The sequence below is a fragment of the Excalfactoria chinensis genome, chromosome Z (genome assembly GCF_039878825.1).
Source record: "Excalfactoria chinensis isolate bCotChi1 chromosome Z, bCotChi1.hap2, whole genome shotgun sequence".
Lineage (NCBI taxonomy): Eukaryota > Metazoa > Chordata > Aves > Galliformes > Phasianidae > Excalfactoria > Excalfactoria chinensis.
The window spans coordinates 42546545-42565775 of NC_092857.1; the positions used below are offsets into that span (position 1 = coordinate 42546545).

Here is a 19231-nt window from a genome sequence, read left to right on the forward strand (position 1 = left end):
CCTACTGTTCACAACTCCTATGGTTGCTTGCATAAGAGTGCAGGTACATTCCCACAGGACAGGATCTACATAGGATAAAATGCTCCCATGGACTCAAAGAAGATACTGCATTCCAAAAAATTGTAAGCCATTTACTGTTGTGGGTCCCTGCTGACAATGAGAAATCCACTTTATCCTTGGCTGAGATCCCAGAATTTGCAAGCGTTTATATGCGACAAATCAGCCTGAGTGCTAGTGCCCTAGGGAAGATTTTAGTGTAGATGAGGCACTATGAAGTACACAGAGACTTGTGTTGAGAGAATGTACTCCTGAAATGGACAAATATAGAAAGTATTTGTCACAGTGGTCTGGTTTTGCCACTGGCTAGTCAGAGCAGTAGGAACAAGAAAGGAAAGGTGGGGACAGTCAAAACTGTCAGGAATTCCTAGATTTTTTAATTTGGGACAGGGATTCAGCAGAACTCTGCACAAAGAAGTTATTATTGCTTTGACTAACAGAAATTTTACTGCATCTCTCTCTGTTCTGGAGTGGCAACACACGTATTGATAAGCTAGAAGATGGAAGAACTGGTATCCCTTGCAGGAGTCTGGTCTTCCAATAAAAGTTTTATTTCCCTTACTGATCAGAAGATTTTTCCAGACAACGTCATGATTATATATAGTGCACCACCATCTACATCTCCGTAACTGAGTCAAATATCTAGGACCTTTCTGTTGCTCTCTGGCGGAATATGTAGCACGCATATCCATACAGCTGATAGATCTCGCCTGTGCTTCTGGATTTGGCTTCTTTGTTGTTATAACAGTCCATTATCCTGGTATCTCTTCAGATTAAATTCCCTAGGAAACCATTTCAGCAAGGGTTGGGTTGTCACAGATGATTGCTGTAGTCTGCAGTGTCTTGGAGGATATTTCTTTGGGTCATCGTTCATAGATGTGGTTGCAGCATGTCCCAGGAGGAGACTGATGCATGCCTTGTTAATCCTTGTTTGATGCAAGACTGTGAACATATGCATGTTTGGAAGTTCTGCTTTGGGTTATGTAGTTTTCCATCTGTGCTGATCATTTGGGTCCTGTGAAATGCTGCAGCATTTCACTTTCCCCCTCAAGTAGCTATCATTGCACTCAAGTGTTAATGACTTTTTTTGTCAGATGCTGGATTTAGGAGAAACATTGCCACCATATCCTTCAGTTACCAACCTTCAGCCTACTTGATCCACCTTTGTCAGCCAACTGAAAAGAAACGTGCAGGGACTTCAAAAGAGTATGGGCTGCACTGTTATCTGACACTAACAATGATTCCTCCAGATGCACCATCCACCTAGATCCAGTGACCAATTGTTCTCTGAAAACAACATGGACATCCTTTGTTTTCCAAGTTAACTTATCCTTTTTGCTCTTGGCTGACAAGCAAGAAGGCGTTCATTATCTAGGCAGTGCTTGTGACTTGCTGAAATAAATTGCCTTGTTATTCCCAAGGGCTGTGTTGAGTACACTTTACTAATAAGTAACATTTTGAGCAGCATTCTGTTTCTAAGATACAGTTAAGACAATTCACCTACTGTAGTTTTTAAGTTAATGTCTTTATGCTAGTCTATGGAGGAAATTAAAGGGAAGAGAGTAGAGCCTGTGTTTCATGTGTGAAGTTAAGGAGTAAGCCCTGGTGATCTCTAGTAATCTAATTCTTTTCATGTACATGTGAACACTTGAAGAAATCAAAGTTTATTTTTTCAGGAGAACCTTGCAGGCAACTATTTTCTATTTTAGCACTCAGATAAGTGGAATTAAAAATAAGCGAAGCTGTAGGACATAGAACACTTTTGAAAGCCTGCCTTTTGGAAATATAGAAGGGCAAACTTGGTCTTTCTTTAAAATTCAGCTTCTGTAGGCTGTGCTGGTGAAGTTGATGAACTTTGCTTATAGTGATGTTGATGCTTTGCTTATAATTTGTCTATGTTATAGTGTACATCTGGGTTTCTCTCCAAATAAAGTCCCTTATGAAGAGAGGGGTGAGTTTTGACAAGAATTACTAAAATGAAACCTTGCTGGTCAGTTGCTCATTCATTCTCATATTTCATTACTCATTAAGGGATGAAGAAGAGAAAAAAAAACCTCATTCAGATGGTACAGATGAAAAAGATAATGGCAACCAAACGAAGGCTGTAAGTCGGATTGGAAACTCTACCAACCCATTCCTGGACATCCCTCATGACCCCAATGCTGCTGTGTATAAAACTGGATTTCTGGCTCGGAAAATCCATGCAGATATGGATGGAAAGAAAAGTAAGTATCCCTCACATGTAAACATCACATCTCTCTTCCTTGTAATCTCTGCACTGTACCACTTAAGATGAGACTGTTTGCTTTTCAAGGTGAATGGTGCTGCTTCATTAGGGAAAATTGCAGCAATAACGAACAACACAGCAATTGGATTATCACACTGTTACTATCAGGCCAGGATTTACAATGTTCAGTTCCATTCGCATCAGCTCTAATGCATGTGCCTAATGAGTAATGTGATACAGCAAAGCAGCACGAATCTTTTGTGCTCAAAGAAAATGAATCTCATGGTTTATGGAAGAGAAAACAATTACAAGTGAATTACAGCTATTCACTAGCACTTTGGTAATTCTCCTTTTCCTTGTGTGGTATCAGGTTGTTTTAAATCTCCCCTCCCCTCTACTTCAGTCTTTAAAAAAAGGTTGTTCATCTCTGCTTGCAAGGTCCTAATAAGTATTCCCTCCTTCCCCACTCCTCCCCACTGACAAGTCCAGCAGTGTTTGGTAACAGCAAGAATTATGCCACACATAAATAATCTTTGTAAATATTCTTTGTAATAATCCTGCTGTGTTCCTTATTTACTTTTAATTAACCTTTTTCTTTCTTGTCCTACTTCCATTCTTGGTGCGCTAATTATCACAGGTTTTTGATTTTTCTGCATATGTTTTGTTGTCTGGGTATCTTCAGTTACTTGCTTTCTACTGAAATCTTAGAAACAGCAGAGGCTACTCAGGACACCTGTATTTTTCCCAATTATTGTTGAAGATCAGCTACTAATGGTTCATACTGCTGGGGTGAATCTTGAAGAGAAAAGCTGACTTGGTGGTTAGTTTTTAGCAACTGCAACTCACTCTAGTTAAGCTAAGCTGTCTTGCATCTTCATGTTGTGCTAGTGTGTTTTGTAAGGTATGTTTGGAGGACTCTGTTTTCAACCTGGAGACTAGTATGGCTAGTACAGCTAAATCCAAGTGGTGGTAGTGTAATCAAACTGACCTCATTCTTTGTGATGAGTGGATGTTCTGAGTAGATTCTTCTTTTGAAATTTTACATTTATTTAACTTTAATAAATAATTGTATATGGTTGCCATGATTAACTTACTTAATTACAAATACTCAGAATCACTCATTATTCAGCTCAGTGTTCTTGGTGGAGAGCAAGCTTTGATGCATGCTTCTGTTCTCTGTGTGACTGTGCAGCCCGTGCCTTCTCTTCCTGTACCACAGCTGAATTTCAGACTGGAACTTTCATGCTTTCATACTTGATCTCCCTGCAACTCTCTCTCTCTCATTTCCCACTCCTCCTCCCCCCCCTCCCCCCCCCCACCCCCATTCTTATTCCTAGGGATTTGTGGGTTGGCTGTGTTGCCTCTGAGACGGTCTTCAGTGTTATTTCAGGTTTCTTGAGAGGCAATTTTTGATTTGGGTCCTCTCTGCTTCCCCTTTGGCTTCCCCAGCAGGAAGAAAGGATGGGATGAAGCAGGCATCAGGCCACTCAGTGCCCACTTGAGTGAACAACGGTTGCAAGAAGGAAGGATGCTCTTGGGAGGCATTGCTTTTTGAGCAATGACATACCGATTCTGAGCAGTGGCTGCCAACCTGTCTTGACATGGAGAAAGGGTGTTTGCTACTAAAAACATCATCACTATACACAGCTCAGACCTAACAGTATAGGGGCAGTGTCAGTGCTAGAGCAGAAAGACCAGGTCTCTGGCCTGCTTTCTGCATTGCTCCTGTTCCCTTCTGATCTAGTCCAGTGCTGTCATCAGGGTAGTTTTATTACTCTACCTCACAGCAGGTATGTGCAGGCGCTGTGCAGAGTTGCATTGTCCTTTGAAAAGAAGAGTACAAAGGAGGTTTAACACAGGACTAATGTAGCTCTCCTGTTGCCTAGACAAAGTGTAAAAATGGATCTGAGTTAAATGGGTTTTCATTTGTTTTCTTTGCAGCTCCCTGGGGAAAGCGAGGCTGGAAAACCTTTTATGCTGTGCTGAAGGGAACAGTCTTGTACTTGCAGAAGGTAGGAGAAATTACTATCTTTTGGAAAGTAATTAAAGGGGGATAAAGCAGCAGGCATCCTCTCCACTCTCACAACCCACCTCCAGGTTCCTTTCCCTCTGACCAGCAGTGTATCTGCTCTCTTTGTGCCCCACCCTGTTTACACAGACAGTGAGATGTGAATTCTTTCACTGCTGTCCCCCTCCGTTTCTCAGTTTCAAATTCAGTCTCATTGTTGCTATCCAGATGTGCACCCTGTCAATTCCAGTTTATGCCATCACTGTCACCCATGACTGACAAAACAGCTAGCTTCACGAGCAAAGACAGCATCATCTCTCTGTGTCTTGAACAGATTCCTCTGGGCTGCTTTTAACACTGCAGTTGATATGTATAACTTCACGTCCTATAAGGCTGTCCTCCTTTCCAGTCTTTTCACAGTATACTTTTCTGCAGTGACTGCAAGAGCAGCTGCAAAACAGTTTAACAGCAGCTTGATCTTGGTAGGAATCTGCAGCTTCTGCTCCATAGCAGAATTGGAGGATACTTTTTTTTTTTTTTTCTTTTTTTCTTTTCTTTTTTTTTTTTTTTTTTTTTTTTACCTAAATCAGGATAGAAACACTTATTTCTAAAAAAAAAAATAAAAAAAATGTTAGTTTCTGCCAGCAAGAAGTCTAAAAAAAGCGTCAGCTCAAACCCTTCAAGTCTTTTGGCGCAAGCTTGATTGTAATACAGCTTTAACTATAAGCTTTTTTAAACTATGACTTCTCTTGGAAAGTTAAATGGAATATATGAGCAAGGACTGACAGAATCACATTTTGTTGGTTTGTAGATTTTGAAGCCTTTATGTCTCCCACAAGTATAATGTTCTTCATATAGGTGATTTCTGTCCAGGTTGCTCTGCACTGTAGAAATATGCTCTGCTGAAAGTGTTTCTGCATTTCCACATTGTTTTGCAACTGTAAAGAGTGCATGTACATACTGTTACTTCTTCCTTCTTTGTTCTTTGTTCTGGGTTTCTGAAGTTGTTGGTTTCTTTGGAGGCAGCATGGTGTATGGTCTTCAAGAGGGATCAGAATGGTTTCAATCCATTTCTTACAGCGCAGGTTTATGAGGTGTCTGGTCTTTGCTCAGGGCTGAAGTGATGAAGCAGACAGAATATCTGGAGACAGGAGGAAAGATTTGCACTAAAAGTTGGATGTTACATGCTGGAGCAGTAAGCCAGTGTGAGAGACTAGAACCAAGTGTCCTGAACTGCAGCTAAGCCTTCCCTCTGGTTCTTTTGCTGGCAGCAGCTTCAGAATTTATTAAAATGGTCTATATGGTAGGCTTGCATTTTCACTTTCTTGTGTGAATTGTAGTCAGCTGCTTTGATTTCTGAAATGAGTCATGTTTAGCATTTATCTGAAAAGACTGGAAGATTCCCTAAGAAGTAAGAAGGTTCCTGTCCGTAGCATATGAATTAATTTTTTATTTGATCCTTGAGGGGGATTTAATAAGCTTTCAAGGGGAAGAAGTGGAGGTGCTGTCTATTTTAGAGTCTTAATTGAAAACTTCTGTAAGTATCACTGTAATGTTAGTTAAAAACTCCTAGACAGAATTTACAGACGCTGATATAGCATGCAGATTTTCTGCAGAAGGTTGCTCTCCCCACTGTCATCCTCCATCTCTTGGTAAGTGTGAGAGTGATTTCATGTCTGAAATTCACTGATTTCACTTTTGCAGAACAAATACACTGGTGGAGTTCTTGTTCTTATTTGTTTTTCAATTGTGTATCTTGCATTTGTCATGGCACTTCAATTCAGTGATTACAAGATGGCTACTCCGAAAAGCTGTGCTCTCCCACATAGCCCTGAATCCACTTTCACTGAAGAGCAAGTGACAAGCAAGACTTTTAATTCGGCGCTAGAAAGGTTGACAGAGAGGTCTGATGGAAAGTGACTCACTCCCTAAGTGATGGGGCAGCTGTGAGCCTCCCGAGGGTGCCTGTGACTCCTGCTCAGCAGCAGTGCCTCATGCAGCATCAATGAAACATCCTGATTTCTCTTCAGCTCCAGAAGGTTCAGAAGGGCTTTGCTCCAGCCCTGAAATAAACCTTGTGCTGTTAGAAGCATGCTGTTGCAGAAGTTGGTAATGACAGGGCTTTAAAATATATGGCTAGACCAAGTTTAGTGATAGAAGAGTTGCTGAATTGTTACTTCCTTCTGCATCGTACTGGGAGACAGAAATGATCCCAGCTTCACAAAGTTGAGGATTTTAGAGTGGCTTGATTTCTGTGTAGAGATGCAGAACCATGGTGGTAGTTAAGGCCAAGGGATTTCCTTCTCTCTGTTTCCCTTCTCTCCTAATTATGCAGTGCTGCGGGGCAGGATGCATGCCCATGTGCATTTACAAGATTTCCCTCTTTCTCATTATCTGTACATCTGCGGAGGACAAAGCTGTGATGATAGTTCCATTGCATTGAGTACTATTTAAGCAGGGGAGAGAGAAATCTCCCTGTTCTAGATACTGTATGCCCACAGATAAATGAACAGGCCTCTGCACTGTTGCTTTCTGTGCTAATCTGTAACTCAGCTGTTCCCTCAAGACATTACTCTAATGTAAATATTAATAGTTTGTAACAGCTGTGATTTTCCCAGTAGGTAGCATGATCCCCATTCTCTTCCCATTCTGTTTGCATAGCAGACTAATTCTTCTTATTTTGCTGTCAGAGTCTATAGATGAGAATGGTTCCTAAATGGCGGTCATTTGAGATTTACAGGGAAGTTTATCTGGGCAATCTTGTCTCTGTGCCCATTTTTTTTTATTTTTTTTTATTTTTTTATTTTTTTATTTTTTTCCATTGGAACAGCTCCAGTGCTAATTACTGTACTGCATATTGTTTTATTTTTTAATGAGTGATTTGAGAGAGAGAGTTTCTGAATTAGCGAGCACAGAGGCCACTGGAGGGGCTCAGTGGAAGCATTCACAATTAGCCAACTAAACATGCCTGCACAATATTATATAAAATGAGAAATTTGACATGTTTGGGCTGTTGGCCCTGACTCTGGACATCCTCAGGTCAAGGCTAATTTCCTGCCCTCTGTTTATAGCAAGAGGAAATTGCAAAGTAGGAGCTTGACAGAATGTCTTTTTGCTAGACTGACATGGGATGTGATGTGTGTACAGAAAAGAGGCTTATAAGGAGAGGGCAGAAAGCTGACCTCAATTCCTTGTTAGAAATTGTATATGAGCAGGCACTGCAGGACATGGACATTTGTGTTTTGACTCTGCTCTGAGGTTTGCAAAATCTTGGCCCTATGATGTGATACTTTATAATCTTGTGGGATTTCAGGTATTTTTATGAGTTTTTCTCAAATATATTTCCTTTGTCAAAATTAAAAAAGGAAGGAAGGAAGGAAGGAAGGAAGGAAGGAAGGAAGGAAGGAAGGAAGGAAGGAAGGAAGGAAGGAAGGAAGGAAGGAAGGAAGGAAGGAAGGAAGGAAGGAAGGAAGGAAGGAAGGAAGGGAGGGAGGGAGGGAGGGAGGGAGGGAGGGAGGGAGGGAGGGAGGGAGGGAGGGAGGGAGGGAGGGAGGGAGGGAGGGAGGAAGGAAGGAAGGAAGGAAGGAAGGAAGGAAGGAAGGAAGGAAGGAAGGAAGGAAGGAAGGAAGGAAGGAAGGAAGGAAGGAAGGAAGGAAGGAAGGAAGGAAGGAAGGAAGGAAGGAAGGAAGGAAGGAAGGAAGGAAGGAAGGAAGGAAGGGTGTAAAGTGATCAGAGACAAAACTTTCTGAAAGGGTTTTGCATCTGTTACGTGCAGTAAACCAGAGGTGTCCACCCACAGATACCTTAGCTGGTAAAAAGCTGATTGCTGTAGTTGAGTGTATCAGAAGTAGATGCAGGAATGTGTGTCCATGTAGAAACTGGGTCAGCAGAATGTAGAAAAGTCATTTGTTAGGAGTCTGAGAAAGATGAATTCAGTATGTAGTTATATTGTTTGCAGCATTCACAGCAGCTTTCAGTTGATATTGAGGTCACATTTCCTTTCTGGTTCCTTATATATTTCTTGCCACTGATTTGGTCTAACTTTAGTGAGCTGCCTTTCATTTCTGCTCCACCTCCACACTGACGTTTGCACATGTGCTGTCCTTGGTGGCATACGAAATATGGATGTTCCTTTGCCCCTAGCATTGCCTGCCAGCTAAGAAGAGTTGAAGGCCTTAGAGGAAGATTTTTGACAGCACATTCATGTCCCTTCAGCTTTCTCTTAGGCTGGCCAACTACTAGTAGACATTTCTGGTATGCTGATGACTACTTTTGGAGACGTTGGCAGGGATCCAGCTGTCAAGGTACAGTGCAACCAGCGGATCCAGTGTGATTAGCAAGGATTATTATGAAATCTCACTGTCAGTAAGGAGGGGTTCTGAGTCAGTATCACTTCTGGGACTGCCCAAATGTGGAGTTGTTCTGGAACAGATTTAGACACCAGAATGAGTTGTGACCATTGGATTCATCTTACAGAAAGCTGAGAGGAACCAAGCATGGTGGTAACTGACACTGTCTCAAGGCAGTAATTTGAGGAAAGCCAGAATGTCATGCTTCTGAGGTCTAAGTTCATTTCCTGCACTTGATTTTTTTCTCATTCCCTGGATAGTGGAGCCAGTCCTTTCCTCCAGGAGAACCAGCAAAGAAATCAACTTTTCTACCTTTGAAGGAGGAGGCTTGCTTCCTTCATCATCATGATAGAGCTGGGCGAGATGTTGGCCAGCCTCGTCTAGTTCTTGCCCTTTGGCTAGACACCTTCACAGATTTGCCTTGAAGAAGGGGTAGAGAGTGTCCTGAATGGGAGTAGGCAGAGTACCTCATGATAGGAAAGTACATTCAGTACTTGCTGGGACTTGGCAGGACCTATTGCCAGGAGGGATAAGGAGTATTTGCCTTAGCTCACCAGGCTTTAAAAACTCCTTATGTCATAGGTGATGAGGCTGAAGGCTACCCTTTGGACATAAGTGCAACAGTTCTCTGCCTTTCTGGTTGTTCTTCCACAACTCTGTGGTGGGTTGTGTGCCCTTGTCTCAACACAGTTTGAGCTGCTGATTGTGACGATATTGCTGGTTATGTGCTTCTTCCTTGGCTTACTGATGAAGTATCTAAACAGCAGCAGGTTCTGGACTTACAGTAGCTTGACTAGCCTGGGAGCTGGCAGAATAGGGGGTTGTTTTGCCCTCCCATCTGGGAAATGGTGGTTACTACAGGTGGTGACTGTCATTCCCTGAAACTCATCCTGGAGGGCCCCAGACAAACTCAGCCTCACTGATGAGAACACAGATGACTTCAGCAGTTGAAACTTCTGTCTGTATAGCAGCAGATAAACCATGTAAATGAGTCCATTAATTCAAAAGCTGCATCTTAAGTAGCTTTTCTCCAGAAGAAGTTCCTTGCTGGATGTTTAAGCTAATGCTGTCCCTTCCGTATGATTTGTGTCCTGTCTGTTGCCTGCTAAACACCATCTCATAACTCTTATGTTCGAGTGAAGGGATCAATAGTTATGATACCTGCAGGGAATTACTCTTCTGCTTTGCAGCCATCATACAAGCTCCCTTGGTGGGTGCTTCAGATGACACTGATTTCTGGTGAAGTCATACAGGACAGATGTAGAATCAGTTGCTGACAGCTTTTGTACAAGACTGCTGGTGATTATCTTAAGAAAGCTTCTGGATTTTCTTATGTTCAGCAAGCTATTTGTATTGGAGTGTGCTTTAAATTGAACTTCTGGCAACACAATTATTGTGCATTTGTCCAGCTCCTGTTGCTCAGGAGTTCAAACACTGCTCCCAGCGGACAACTGCAAAACAGAGGGGTTTGACTCACTGTGTTTATTATTTGTTGGGAGTGGTACCATGTTGCAAACCTGAACAATGCTGTGCTTGCCATTTGCAGACCCTACTCAGTGAAGGTATTCTCTTCTGTGGGTCATACAGCTTTGTGCTTCCAAAGAGATTGTATAATGTGGTGTAACTAGAAGCTGGCCTGGTAACCCCAGGGATTCTTTTTTATCCGCCTTTAATAAAGACTGAAGATAGATACAGATTGAAGAAAATGTGCAAAGGAACTCTGTGATGGTGCTGGATCCATAAGGCTGTTAGTGTGTTGGCAGACCAGCCATTGCTAGGTTTTCTCTCTAGCACTGTAGCAAAAGAGAGATTTAAAGAATGTTGCTGTATTTGCTTTGTGGAGGCTGGTAGGGTGACTTCTACACTGTTAAGGACAAGCAGAGCAGTGGAAGTTGAGAACTCCAGCGGGAATGAGCAGTTGAGTAGTGAAGGTGGACAGTTGGCCCTGAAGGATTCCTGAAATGAAGACTAATAGTCTACTGCTGATTTGGAACTACTTCTTTTCCTTTCAAAGAGACCACATACTTTAATAATGCTTTTCATCACTATGCAACAAGGTTTTTGTTTAGATTAAGGAAAAAGAAGTAGCACATGGAGAAATAAGATGTCATTTTTCCTTGCTAATTTCTGTAGGATGAATACAAGCCAGAAAAGGCTTTGTTGGAGGAAGATCTGAAGAATGCAGTTAGTGTGCATCATGCACTGGCATCCAAGGCAACAGACTATGAGAAGAAACCCAATGTCCTCAAGCTTAAAACAGCAGATTGGAGGGTCCTGCTTTTTCAAGCCCAGTAAGTGCTCTCTTCTGATCTGTGCCAATAGTTGAGGGAAGAAGGCAGTTCTAAAAGAGGGGTAAATTCATGCCTGAACAGTTTAAAGCAGAGGCTTAAAAGGTTCAGTCTGTTTATATGATCAGAAATAAGATTAAGCACTGATATTATTAGAGTGCACAAGTAGTTCATGAGAAAGAAATATCAAGTTTTAAGAGGCTTTTTAATCTAACTGAGAAAGGCATAGCAAGATGCAGCAGCTGGAAGCTGAAGCTGCAGGAAATTCAATTTGGAAACAAGACACAAACTTTTAACAGTCAGAGTGATTAATCATTTTAACAGATGACCGAAGGCAATCTTGGATTCTGTCTCCTGATGTCATCAGGACTTAGCCGGATGTCTTTCTAGAAGATACACTGTGTTTAGAAACAAAGTTAGTACTTAATAGAAGAATAATTTGATTAAGTTTTTCAGGCTGTGATATGCAGACAGAACAGATGATCTTCTTTTGACTTCTGGCATTGAAAACTGATGCACAGGTTTTTTGTATTAGCCATTTTCTACTGAAATCCGCATGGGACTTCCTAGAGATCTTAGGCTGCAGAGCAGATGAGACTTGAGGACATATGTCTGAACCAGGGCATTGACTGGCTCTGTTTCCTGTTGCACTTGGTTTGGAATAAAAAAAGATGCATGCTAGGGTGAGTTATGGACTTATTCATGAGCCAGCCTGTGAATGAGGCACCTGAAACTAACCACTCTCAAAAGTCAGAAGACTTGGCAGACTCTAAAACTTGTTCCACTCTTCTTACTCTCACTTTGAAAGTGCCAGTGGAAGGGTGGGAAAGAGGGAGAGGAGGCTGAGTGAACAATGTGCTTAATATGTGTCTTTTCTCCCAGGAGCCAAGAAGAAATGCAGACCTGGATCAACAAGATTAACTGTGTGGCAGCTGTCTTTTCTGCACCACCGTTTCCAGCAGCAATTGGCTCCCAGAAGAAGTTCAGTCGCCCACTCCTGCCAGCCACCACAACAAAGCTATCTCAGGTGAGTTGTTGGTGATTGGTAACGGAGATTGTTCTTGACTGGTTGGAGTCTGGAAAGTCATCCTTAACATTGTTTTGCTCCTGTCAACACTAGTATTTCTAGGAAAAATAGTATGTCTGCTAGGAAGATAAATCTGTTTGTTCCCTCAGTCAAGCTTTTAAGTAGACAGAAAGAAGAATTAAGTTGGCCCAAAGAGGACACTGGAAAAGAGTTTTGCTCCCCAGCCCAAAGAGAAAATCAGAAAACACTACAGAGCACTGCTCCTTATTCCCCTTGTCTAAGCTCAGAGGAACAGTTTGAGACATGGTGCTATCTGGAGCCTTTCAGCAAGCAGGGGGAATCGTGGTTCAGTGGCCTGTGGTGGATCCTCGCCACAGTTTTTTGAATCCCCATCTCTGGACACAGTCAAGGTCAGGCTGGACAGGGCTCTGAGCAACCTAGTCTTACCTGTAGGTATCCTTGTTCATTGCAGAATGACTGGACTAGGTGACCTCTAGAAGACCATCCCAACTCGGACAATTCCATGATTCTGTGAAGAAACATACTTGAATATAATTCCTTTATATTTCTGATGAAAAGAGTAGCTAGTGTGACCAGTACCAGATACAGGATTTTCATCCCATGGATATAGACCTGCAGAGGACATTTCAAATACCATCAAACTGGTGGTATTTTTATGAATGTGTTTATTTCCACCACTTTATTTCTCCTCTAATATTTTTTCAGGGGTCCTTATCAGCTGAGGGAGTTCTTGTTTCATGTTCATTAACTGTTACATGAACATCCTTGGTCTTCCCATATGATTATATAAGTTTTACCTTCTGCAACAACCTGTGTCAGGGACTTTCACAGCTCTCATACTTACTGCATGAACAAACATCTCCTGCTTCTTTCAGCCTGGCTGTGTCTGACACTTGCACCTGTAGCTCTGTGTACTTTGATGTGATACATGCCTGCAGTTTCTCCTGCATTGGCAGGAGCCCACTACTGACTGCATTAATCAGGTGGCAGAAGGGAGAGATCCCAATCGTTGCTGTATAATTTTATGAGTAAGCTGCTATAACTTTTAAAGTCATCTCCCCATGCTGGATTGCTTCTTAAATGTGTTTTTGCCATCTTCATAGCCTAGCAACACTCCTTAGAAACCATTATCTCATAATCTGCATTTCTCTAAGGGGGTGTTTTTTATGTCGCCCCTGCTTTTTCCTGCTCTGTGGCAGTAGCCTTTCTTCTTACAATGTGGTGACCGACTTTCCATCTTCTATTCTGGGTTAAAGTTTAAATTATGTCTCATACAGGATAATAATATCTTGTCCTTTTGCTCATGCATACTTTATTATATATGCTATCTGGGGTTTCAAAAATTTTCCCCCAGACACAAAAAAAACATTTTTATTTTACTCATGGTTCTGTGTGATTGTTCCATTCAGCACGTTGTTTCCCAGTCTCACTGTTTCTGTTTAATCTGGAAAGGGAAAAAATATAACACAGCCCTGTGGTTTGTATCTTGAAGAAAGGGAGACACAAAAAGTGGAATAAGATAAGCTGTTTTAGCTAACGGCAGAAGAATGTTAAGTGTTCAAAGCAGATAAATTCAAAGACAAGCAGAAACATGTCTGTTTTTATCTGTCAGTATGGAAGAGCTGCCAGCGGGCTGCTTCTTATTTGGCAGACAAAAAAATAGGAATTGTCAAATCCCTCTGGTTGCTGTTTAGGATTCCGTGGGCTGAATCGTGATGCACAATACTTCTTCAAGGGGCCTCCTCCTGGTCAGGCAGAAGATGCTGTGAGAACCTAACATGGCTGAGGGAGGGAGGATAGACATGACAATTTCCATGCAATTGTTTTACTTAGTTTGCTTTCAGTGTCTGATCTTAGTTAGCCTGGAGGGATGTGACAAAACTGCGTATAATGGTAGCCAGTGTAGAAAGGATTTAGTAACTTTGTTTTCCTTTCTTTTTTTTTTTTTTTTTTTTTTTTCCTCTGGGGGTGTGAATGTATACACAAATACAGCAGAGGGCTGCTGCCCTGGAAATTACAAGAGCTTTTCAAAGACCTCCCGTCATCAGAGTAGAGAACCCTCTGCAACAGGATGTCCCTGAGACCAGCAATTTAGCACAAAGAGTGTTGGGACACAGAAAGAACAGTGGATTCATGGTAGTTACTAACAGCAACAACAATTTCTGGAAACCAGTAGGGATCATATGTGAGCTGAAAGGCTTAGTCCTTGGTGTTACTCATAGTGCATTGCATATATGTCTGAGATAGACTTGAAGCTGCAAGCTGCACATCCACACCACTAGGACACTACTGGCAGCAGTCCTCTCCGCTAAGGCTAGGTAAATGTCTGGTAACTGAGCTAGGTGCTACCTGCTGTTATGACTGACCAGATCATTAAGGTCTGCGCAGTGGTATCTATATTTTGGATTTACCTAAATCAAACATAGTTTTAAATCCAAGCATAGAAAGGGCCAGAAGGCCATGCAGCAGGAGCTGGAAGCCTTCTGAGCTGTGGGAAGGTTAGCTGACAGATGGACTGGAGGAAGTGAGTGGGCCTGGGATTATGATAAAGGAAATTAGAAAGGAGAGAGTAGCAGCTCCTCACTCTTTCCAACTGCACAGTGGGATAAAAGCTAGTAGCAGCTTAGCAAAATGAGATACCTTTTTAGAAGAGGGCAGCCCCTCTTCTTCTGAATGCATTGCATTCTTCTGAACAAATGGAAGCCACGGACTGGAGAGCATTTGGTAGTGTGGAAATGTAAGGACGGGCTCTGATTCCATGTCCTTTCTGTCCTGGAAAAAACTGCCTTTGTATTGCAAAGACCCTGCCTCGGGTCTCATTCTGCCCTTGGTCTGACTCCATGTAACAGCCTTAATTAATTTGCCAAAAAATATATTAGAGCAGAAGTGTCATGTTGTCAGAAAAGCTCTGCAGCAAGCTGCTTCCGTTGCTCTCAGCAAGGCGAGGGATGACAAGTTTGCTATCCTTCCCAGTGGCATCTGCTCACTGCTGAGTTTTTCTGCAAAGTTGGCCACTTTACTTGGATGCCTTTGAGAATGCTGTTGGGGACAGAGCTTTGGGAAAACAGGTCTGATCAATCTAATTAAGATTAGCTAAGATTAAGCAAAAGTTCTCCTTTTACTTTACATACTGAATATTTTAGGTTCTGTAATTTATCTGCCTAATATGTTTCTGAAGGATGAACAGCTGAAATCCCATGAAGCTAAGCTGAAGCAGATCTCCACTGAACTTGCTGAACATCGCTCCTATCCTCCTGACAAGAAGCTTAAAGGCAAGGAAGTAGATGATTACAAACTGAAGGACCACTATCTGGAATTTGAGGTACATGTGGGAAACTTTATTGCCTTTACTTGTTGTGTGTGGATGAAGCTGGTCTCATTCTTCTGGTATAATCCTATATTTCTTCAGTTTTCACCTTATTCCAGGAGGTGAATAGGATGATGTTCTTTCTCAACAAATAAGTCACAACAGTCCCAGAAGTCTGGATGTGGGTCCTCCTTTTGATAAAGACTTCCTGTGACCTTGGCTGCAGGCTTAGCTCCTTATCTGTAAAATGGAAAAATGTGACCCTCTCTTCGTGCCCCTTTTATCTTTTTGAAAACATTACAAGCTTTTCAGGCAGGAGCTGTCTCATGCTGTAAAGCCATGTGTTGTCCAGAGTGATGGGACTTCACTGTAGCACTGTGTTGGTGTCATTGCATATGGTGAGTTTGAGATGCATTTCTGCTGTTTCGTTCAAGGAGTGTGGCTGGCTAGTTTGCTTTTCTACATGCCACATATCTGCAGTGATCTGACCAACAACCAAATGAGGAAGTGGCTGATAAGCAAAAGGTACACAATGATGTGAACCTCATTGCAGCCTTTCAATACCTGAAGGGAACTTACTCCCAGGAGGGGAGCAAACTCTTCGAAAGGGCTGATAATAGCAGGACTAGGGGAAATGGTTTTAAGTTAAAAGAGGGAAGATTTAGGTTGGATGTTAGGGGGAAGTTCTTTACTAGGAGAGTGGTTAGGTCCTGGAACAGGCTGCCCAGGGAGGTTGTGGATGCCCCGTCCTTGGAGGTGTTCAAGACCAGGTTGGACGGGGCTCTGGGCAACCTGATCTAGTAAAGACGTATGTTTGGTGGCCCTGCTAGGCAGGGGGGTTGGAACTACATGATCCTTGAGGTCCCTTCCAACCCGGGTCATTCTGTGTGATTCTGTGATTCTGTAAACAGATCACAGAGATTCTGTTAGGCCATTTTCAAAGATCTGCCATTAAGACTTGTGCTTGTAGGCCCTGGTCCTCCTGAAGAATTTTGACCACTTTGTTATCTGCTTAAGAGACAGCACAGCAGGGCCCAAGCAATCCAGGACTTTTCTGGTGTGTGTCAACAACTTTCTAAGGCAGTTAATCAAGCAGCAGACAAGAAGAGACACTTCTCTGGACTTCTTGTCTGAACAAAGAAGAACTCAAGCACATGAAGACTGGAGACAACCATTGCAGCAAGTTGCTATGAGATGTGGACTTTATGATCCTGTAAGGAGAAGTTGAAGCAAAGAATCAGATCGCAACAGTGAACTTTGGGCCTGTTCATTGAACTGTGTGGAAGAATCCTATAGGATACAGCCCTCAGGAGAAGAGTGCTCCAGGAGAACTGGTCAGTTTTCAGGTATCACCTCTTCCAAGCTCAGGAATGGTCCGCACAAGTAAGAAATCAAACAAAAGTGGCAGAGGCCTTTATGAATGAAGAAGCTGCTCCTGAAAATGAAGTGCGCAGAAGTGGAAGCTGTAGCAAGTAATAGCAGGAATATAGAGATACTGTTCAAGTATCAAGTATGTGTTGTTGGTTTTAAGGAAGTGGAGTTGAATTTGGCAAAATGTTGGAAGGTCAAGAAGAAAAGAGTTCCATAGACACCTTAGTGGCAGAATAGCCAGGGAAAGTATGGGTCCTAGTTGGAGTCTATAAGGGAGCAGAATACCTGGTCACAGTGGGCAGAGAAAGGCCAAAGTAGTCAATATCTTTGCCTAGATCTCTATTGGTAAGACTAGCCTTCATCATTGCAAATCCCTGAGCCTAGTGAATAAATCTGGAGAAAGGAGCCCAGGGAGTAAGTCTGGAGCAGGGCAGATTTACATAGTTAGGAAATGATATAAATTGGATAACGCACAAATCCATGGAATCTGATAAGATTCACCCATGAGCGGAGTTCTTAGGGAGGTGAATGGTATAACTGGGAGGCCATTCTCAATTACATCTGAAAAATCATGGTGACTAGGAGTGGTTCCTGAGGACTGGAGGAAAGTTTATGTCATTCCTATTTCAAGAAGAGGAAGGCCCAAGAGACTATGTATGGGCTGGTCAGATTCTTCTCCATCCAGGAGAGGCTAGTAGAGTAAATTCTCCAGGATACCCCTTCCAAAAGGATTGAAGACAAGAAAGTGACTGGGTGTAATCAGTTTTTGTTTATGAAGGAGAAATCACGCCTGATCACCATGATAGCCTTTTACAATTATACGTCTGGCTTGATAGGTGAAGGGAAAGCAGTGGAAATGGTTTGTCCTGACTTTAACATAGATGCTGATATTACCTTCTCTAACACCCTTAGACAATCTGATTAGTAGACTGGGAATGTGGGCAGTGAGGTAGTTTGGAAGCTGATGGTCAAACAGTTCTGATCAGTGTTGAACACATCACTCAGTTGTGCAGAGTCAAGCCACGCACTTTCTCTCTATGGTGGTGTTTTGTAACTTGTGAAGGCAAAAGGTAGCTTTGTGTTGGGACTCTCGACTTCTATTTTCTATTGCTTCTTGAAGCATGGTGAGTATGGATGAAATGTGGACCATGGTGTCTGATTATTTGTAATGACTGATGGTAAAAGAGGTGGTTGCATTTTTTTGTTTGTTTGTTTGGTTGGTTGGTTGGTTTTTTGTTTTGTTTTGTTTTTTGGTGTTTTTTTTTTTGTTTGTTTGTTTTTGTTTGTGTGTGTGTGTGTGTGTGTGTGTGTTTTCTGTCAATTTTATTTTTAAAAGTGTATCTCAGTTACCTTTGTACAAAGCAGAACCAGTATAGCACAGGAAACAATATGTCCTCTTCCCTAGTGAGAGCCTCGAACAGGTTTAGTCTGCGTGGTTCAAATGTGTGATTAGCCCTGCAAGAACGCCTGTCTAAGCAGGCAAATGGAGAAACTGACTTCAGTTGTGTGTGCAAGATGGTGATTCAAGGTGTTTCTGTGTAATGCTGCATTACCCACATATTTGACACAGATTTCACAGGGTGTATTGAACAATCAGTTCAACAGTTTGTAGGGAAAATGAAAAGTGAGCTATCTGAACATTCAGAATGGGAGCTTTCCACCAGTTTTGGAATTTCATCACCTTCCCTTCAGAACAGAGTGCTGTCAGTGTCATACAGGATCTGGTAGCAGATGTTGTTGCATGAGGTCCTTGCAAAAGTACAAGAGGCAGGTGAGAGGTGGTATTTTATACTTGTCTCTGTCAGGCAGAGCCTGCTCTCTGAGTACACTTTTCATCTGCATATGAAGGGCCAGGTTGATACATCCCCAGAAGCATCGCATAAAGGACTTCTTAGTTCCCAAGGAAGCAACATGGTCCAATTAGGGAGGAAGAAGCCAAATTTATTTTGTTTAGGCCCTTGTAATTTCTCTTCATTATACTGCCTCGGTTTCCATCATTCTTATTTCTGATTTGGGTCCTGATGTCATGTTTCCTTGTGAGCAGATGTGACCATGGAGTTGATTGTTCCTTGTTCAGGGATGTGTCTTCAAGCATTTCTCCCTACCTGGTGTCTTTGCTTGTAGAAACCAAGCAATGATCATTTTCTCTTTGCATGTTATCTGAAGAAGCACTACTCCAGATTGTGATCGTTCCGTATGGGAAATGCATGAGCAAGAAATCTTCTTAGTGCTGTTAGGTGAGAGGTGAATCTAGGAATTTGATGGGTGGCTGCCTTATCTCTTCTTTACATGTGTTCAGGCTACATAGATAACCATTTTTAATTTTTGTGCCTTATTTTCTTGACAGAATTTTCTAGATTTTTTTTTTTTTTTAAGGAAATTTCCGCCAAATTGAATACTTACCTTCAAGTGTCAGAACATTAATAGAGCAAGTGTGGAGCTGAAATCAAATGAGAAACTTGTAGATGCATTGGTTAATTGATACAGAAATGGCAAGTGCACAATATCCAGAATGAAATGGTCACTGATGAAAGTGCAAGGCAGAAACTACTCCTTGTCCCCTGGTGGTGTTTAGT

The 19231-nt window shown here is 42.1% G+C and overlaps 1 protein-coding gene across 7 annotated transcripts in view; it reads left to right on the plus strand.

The window, feature by feature from the left end:
• PSD3 (pleckstrin and Sec7 domain containing 3) overlaps positions 1–19231 on the plus strand; it is a 137776-nt gene that overhangs the window by 84837 nt on the left and 33708 nt on the right. For all 7 annotated transcript variants that reach the window (XM_072360364.1, XM_072360362.1, XM_072360361.1 and 4 more), the window contains 5 exons: positions 2089–2282; positions 4226–4296; positions 10775–10932; positions 11812–11956; positions 15156–15299. In XM_072360364.1, the coding sequence (XP_072216465.1) occupies positions 2089–2282; positions 4226–4296; positions 10775–10932; positions 11812–11956; positions 15156–15299 (712 nt within the window). The remainder of the gene's footprint in view (positions 1–2088; positions 2283–4225; positions 4297–10774; positions 10933–11811; positions 11957–15155; positions 15300–19231) is intronic.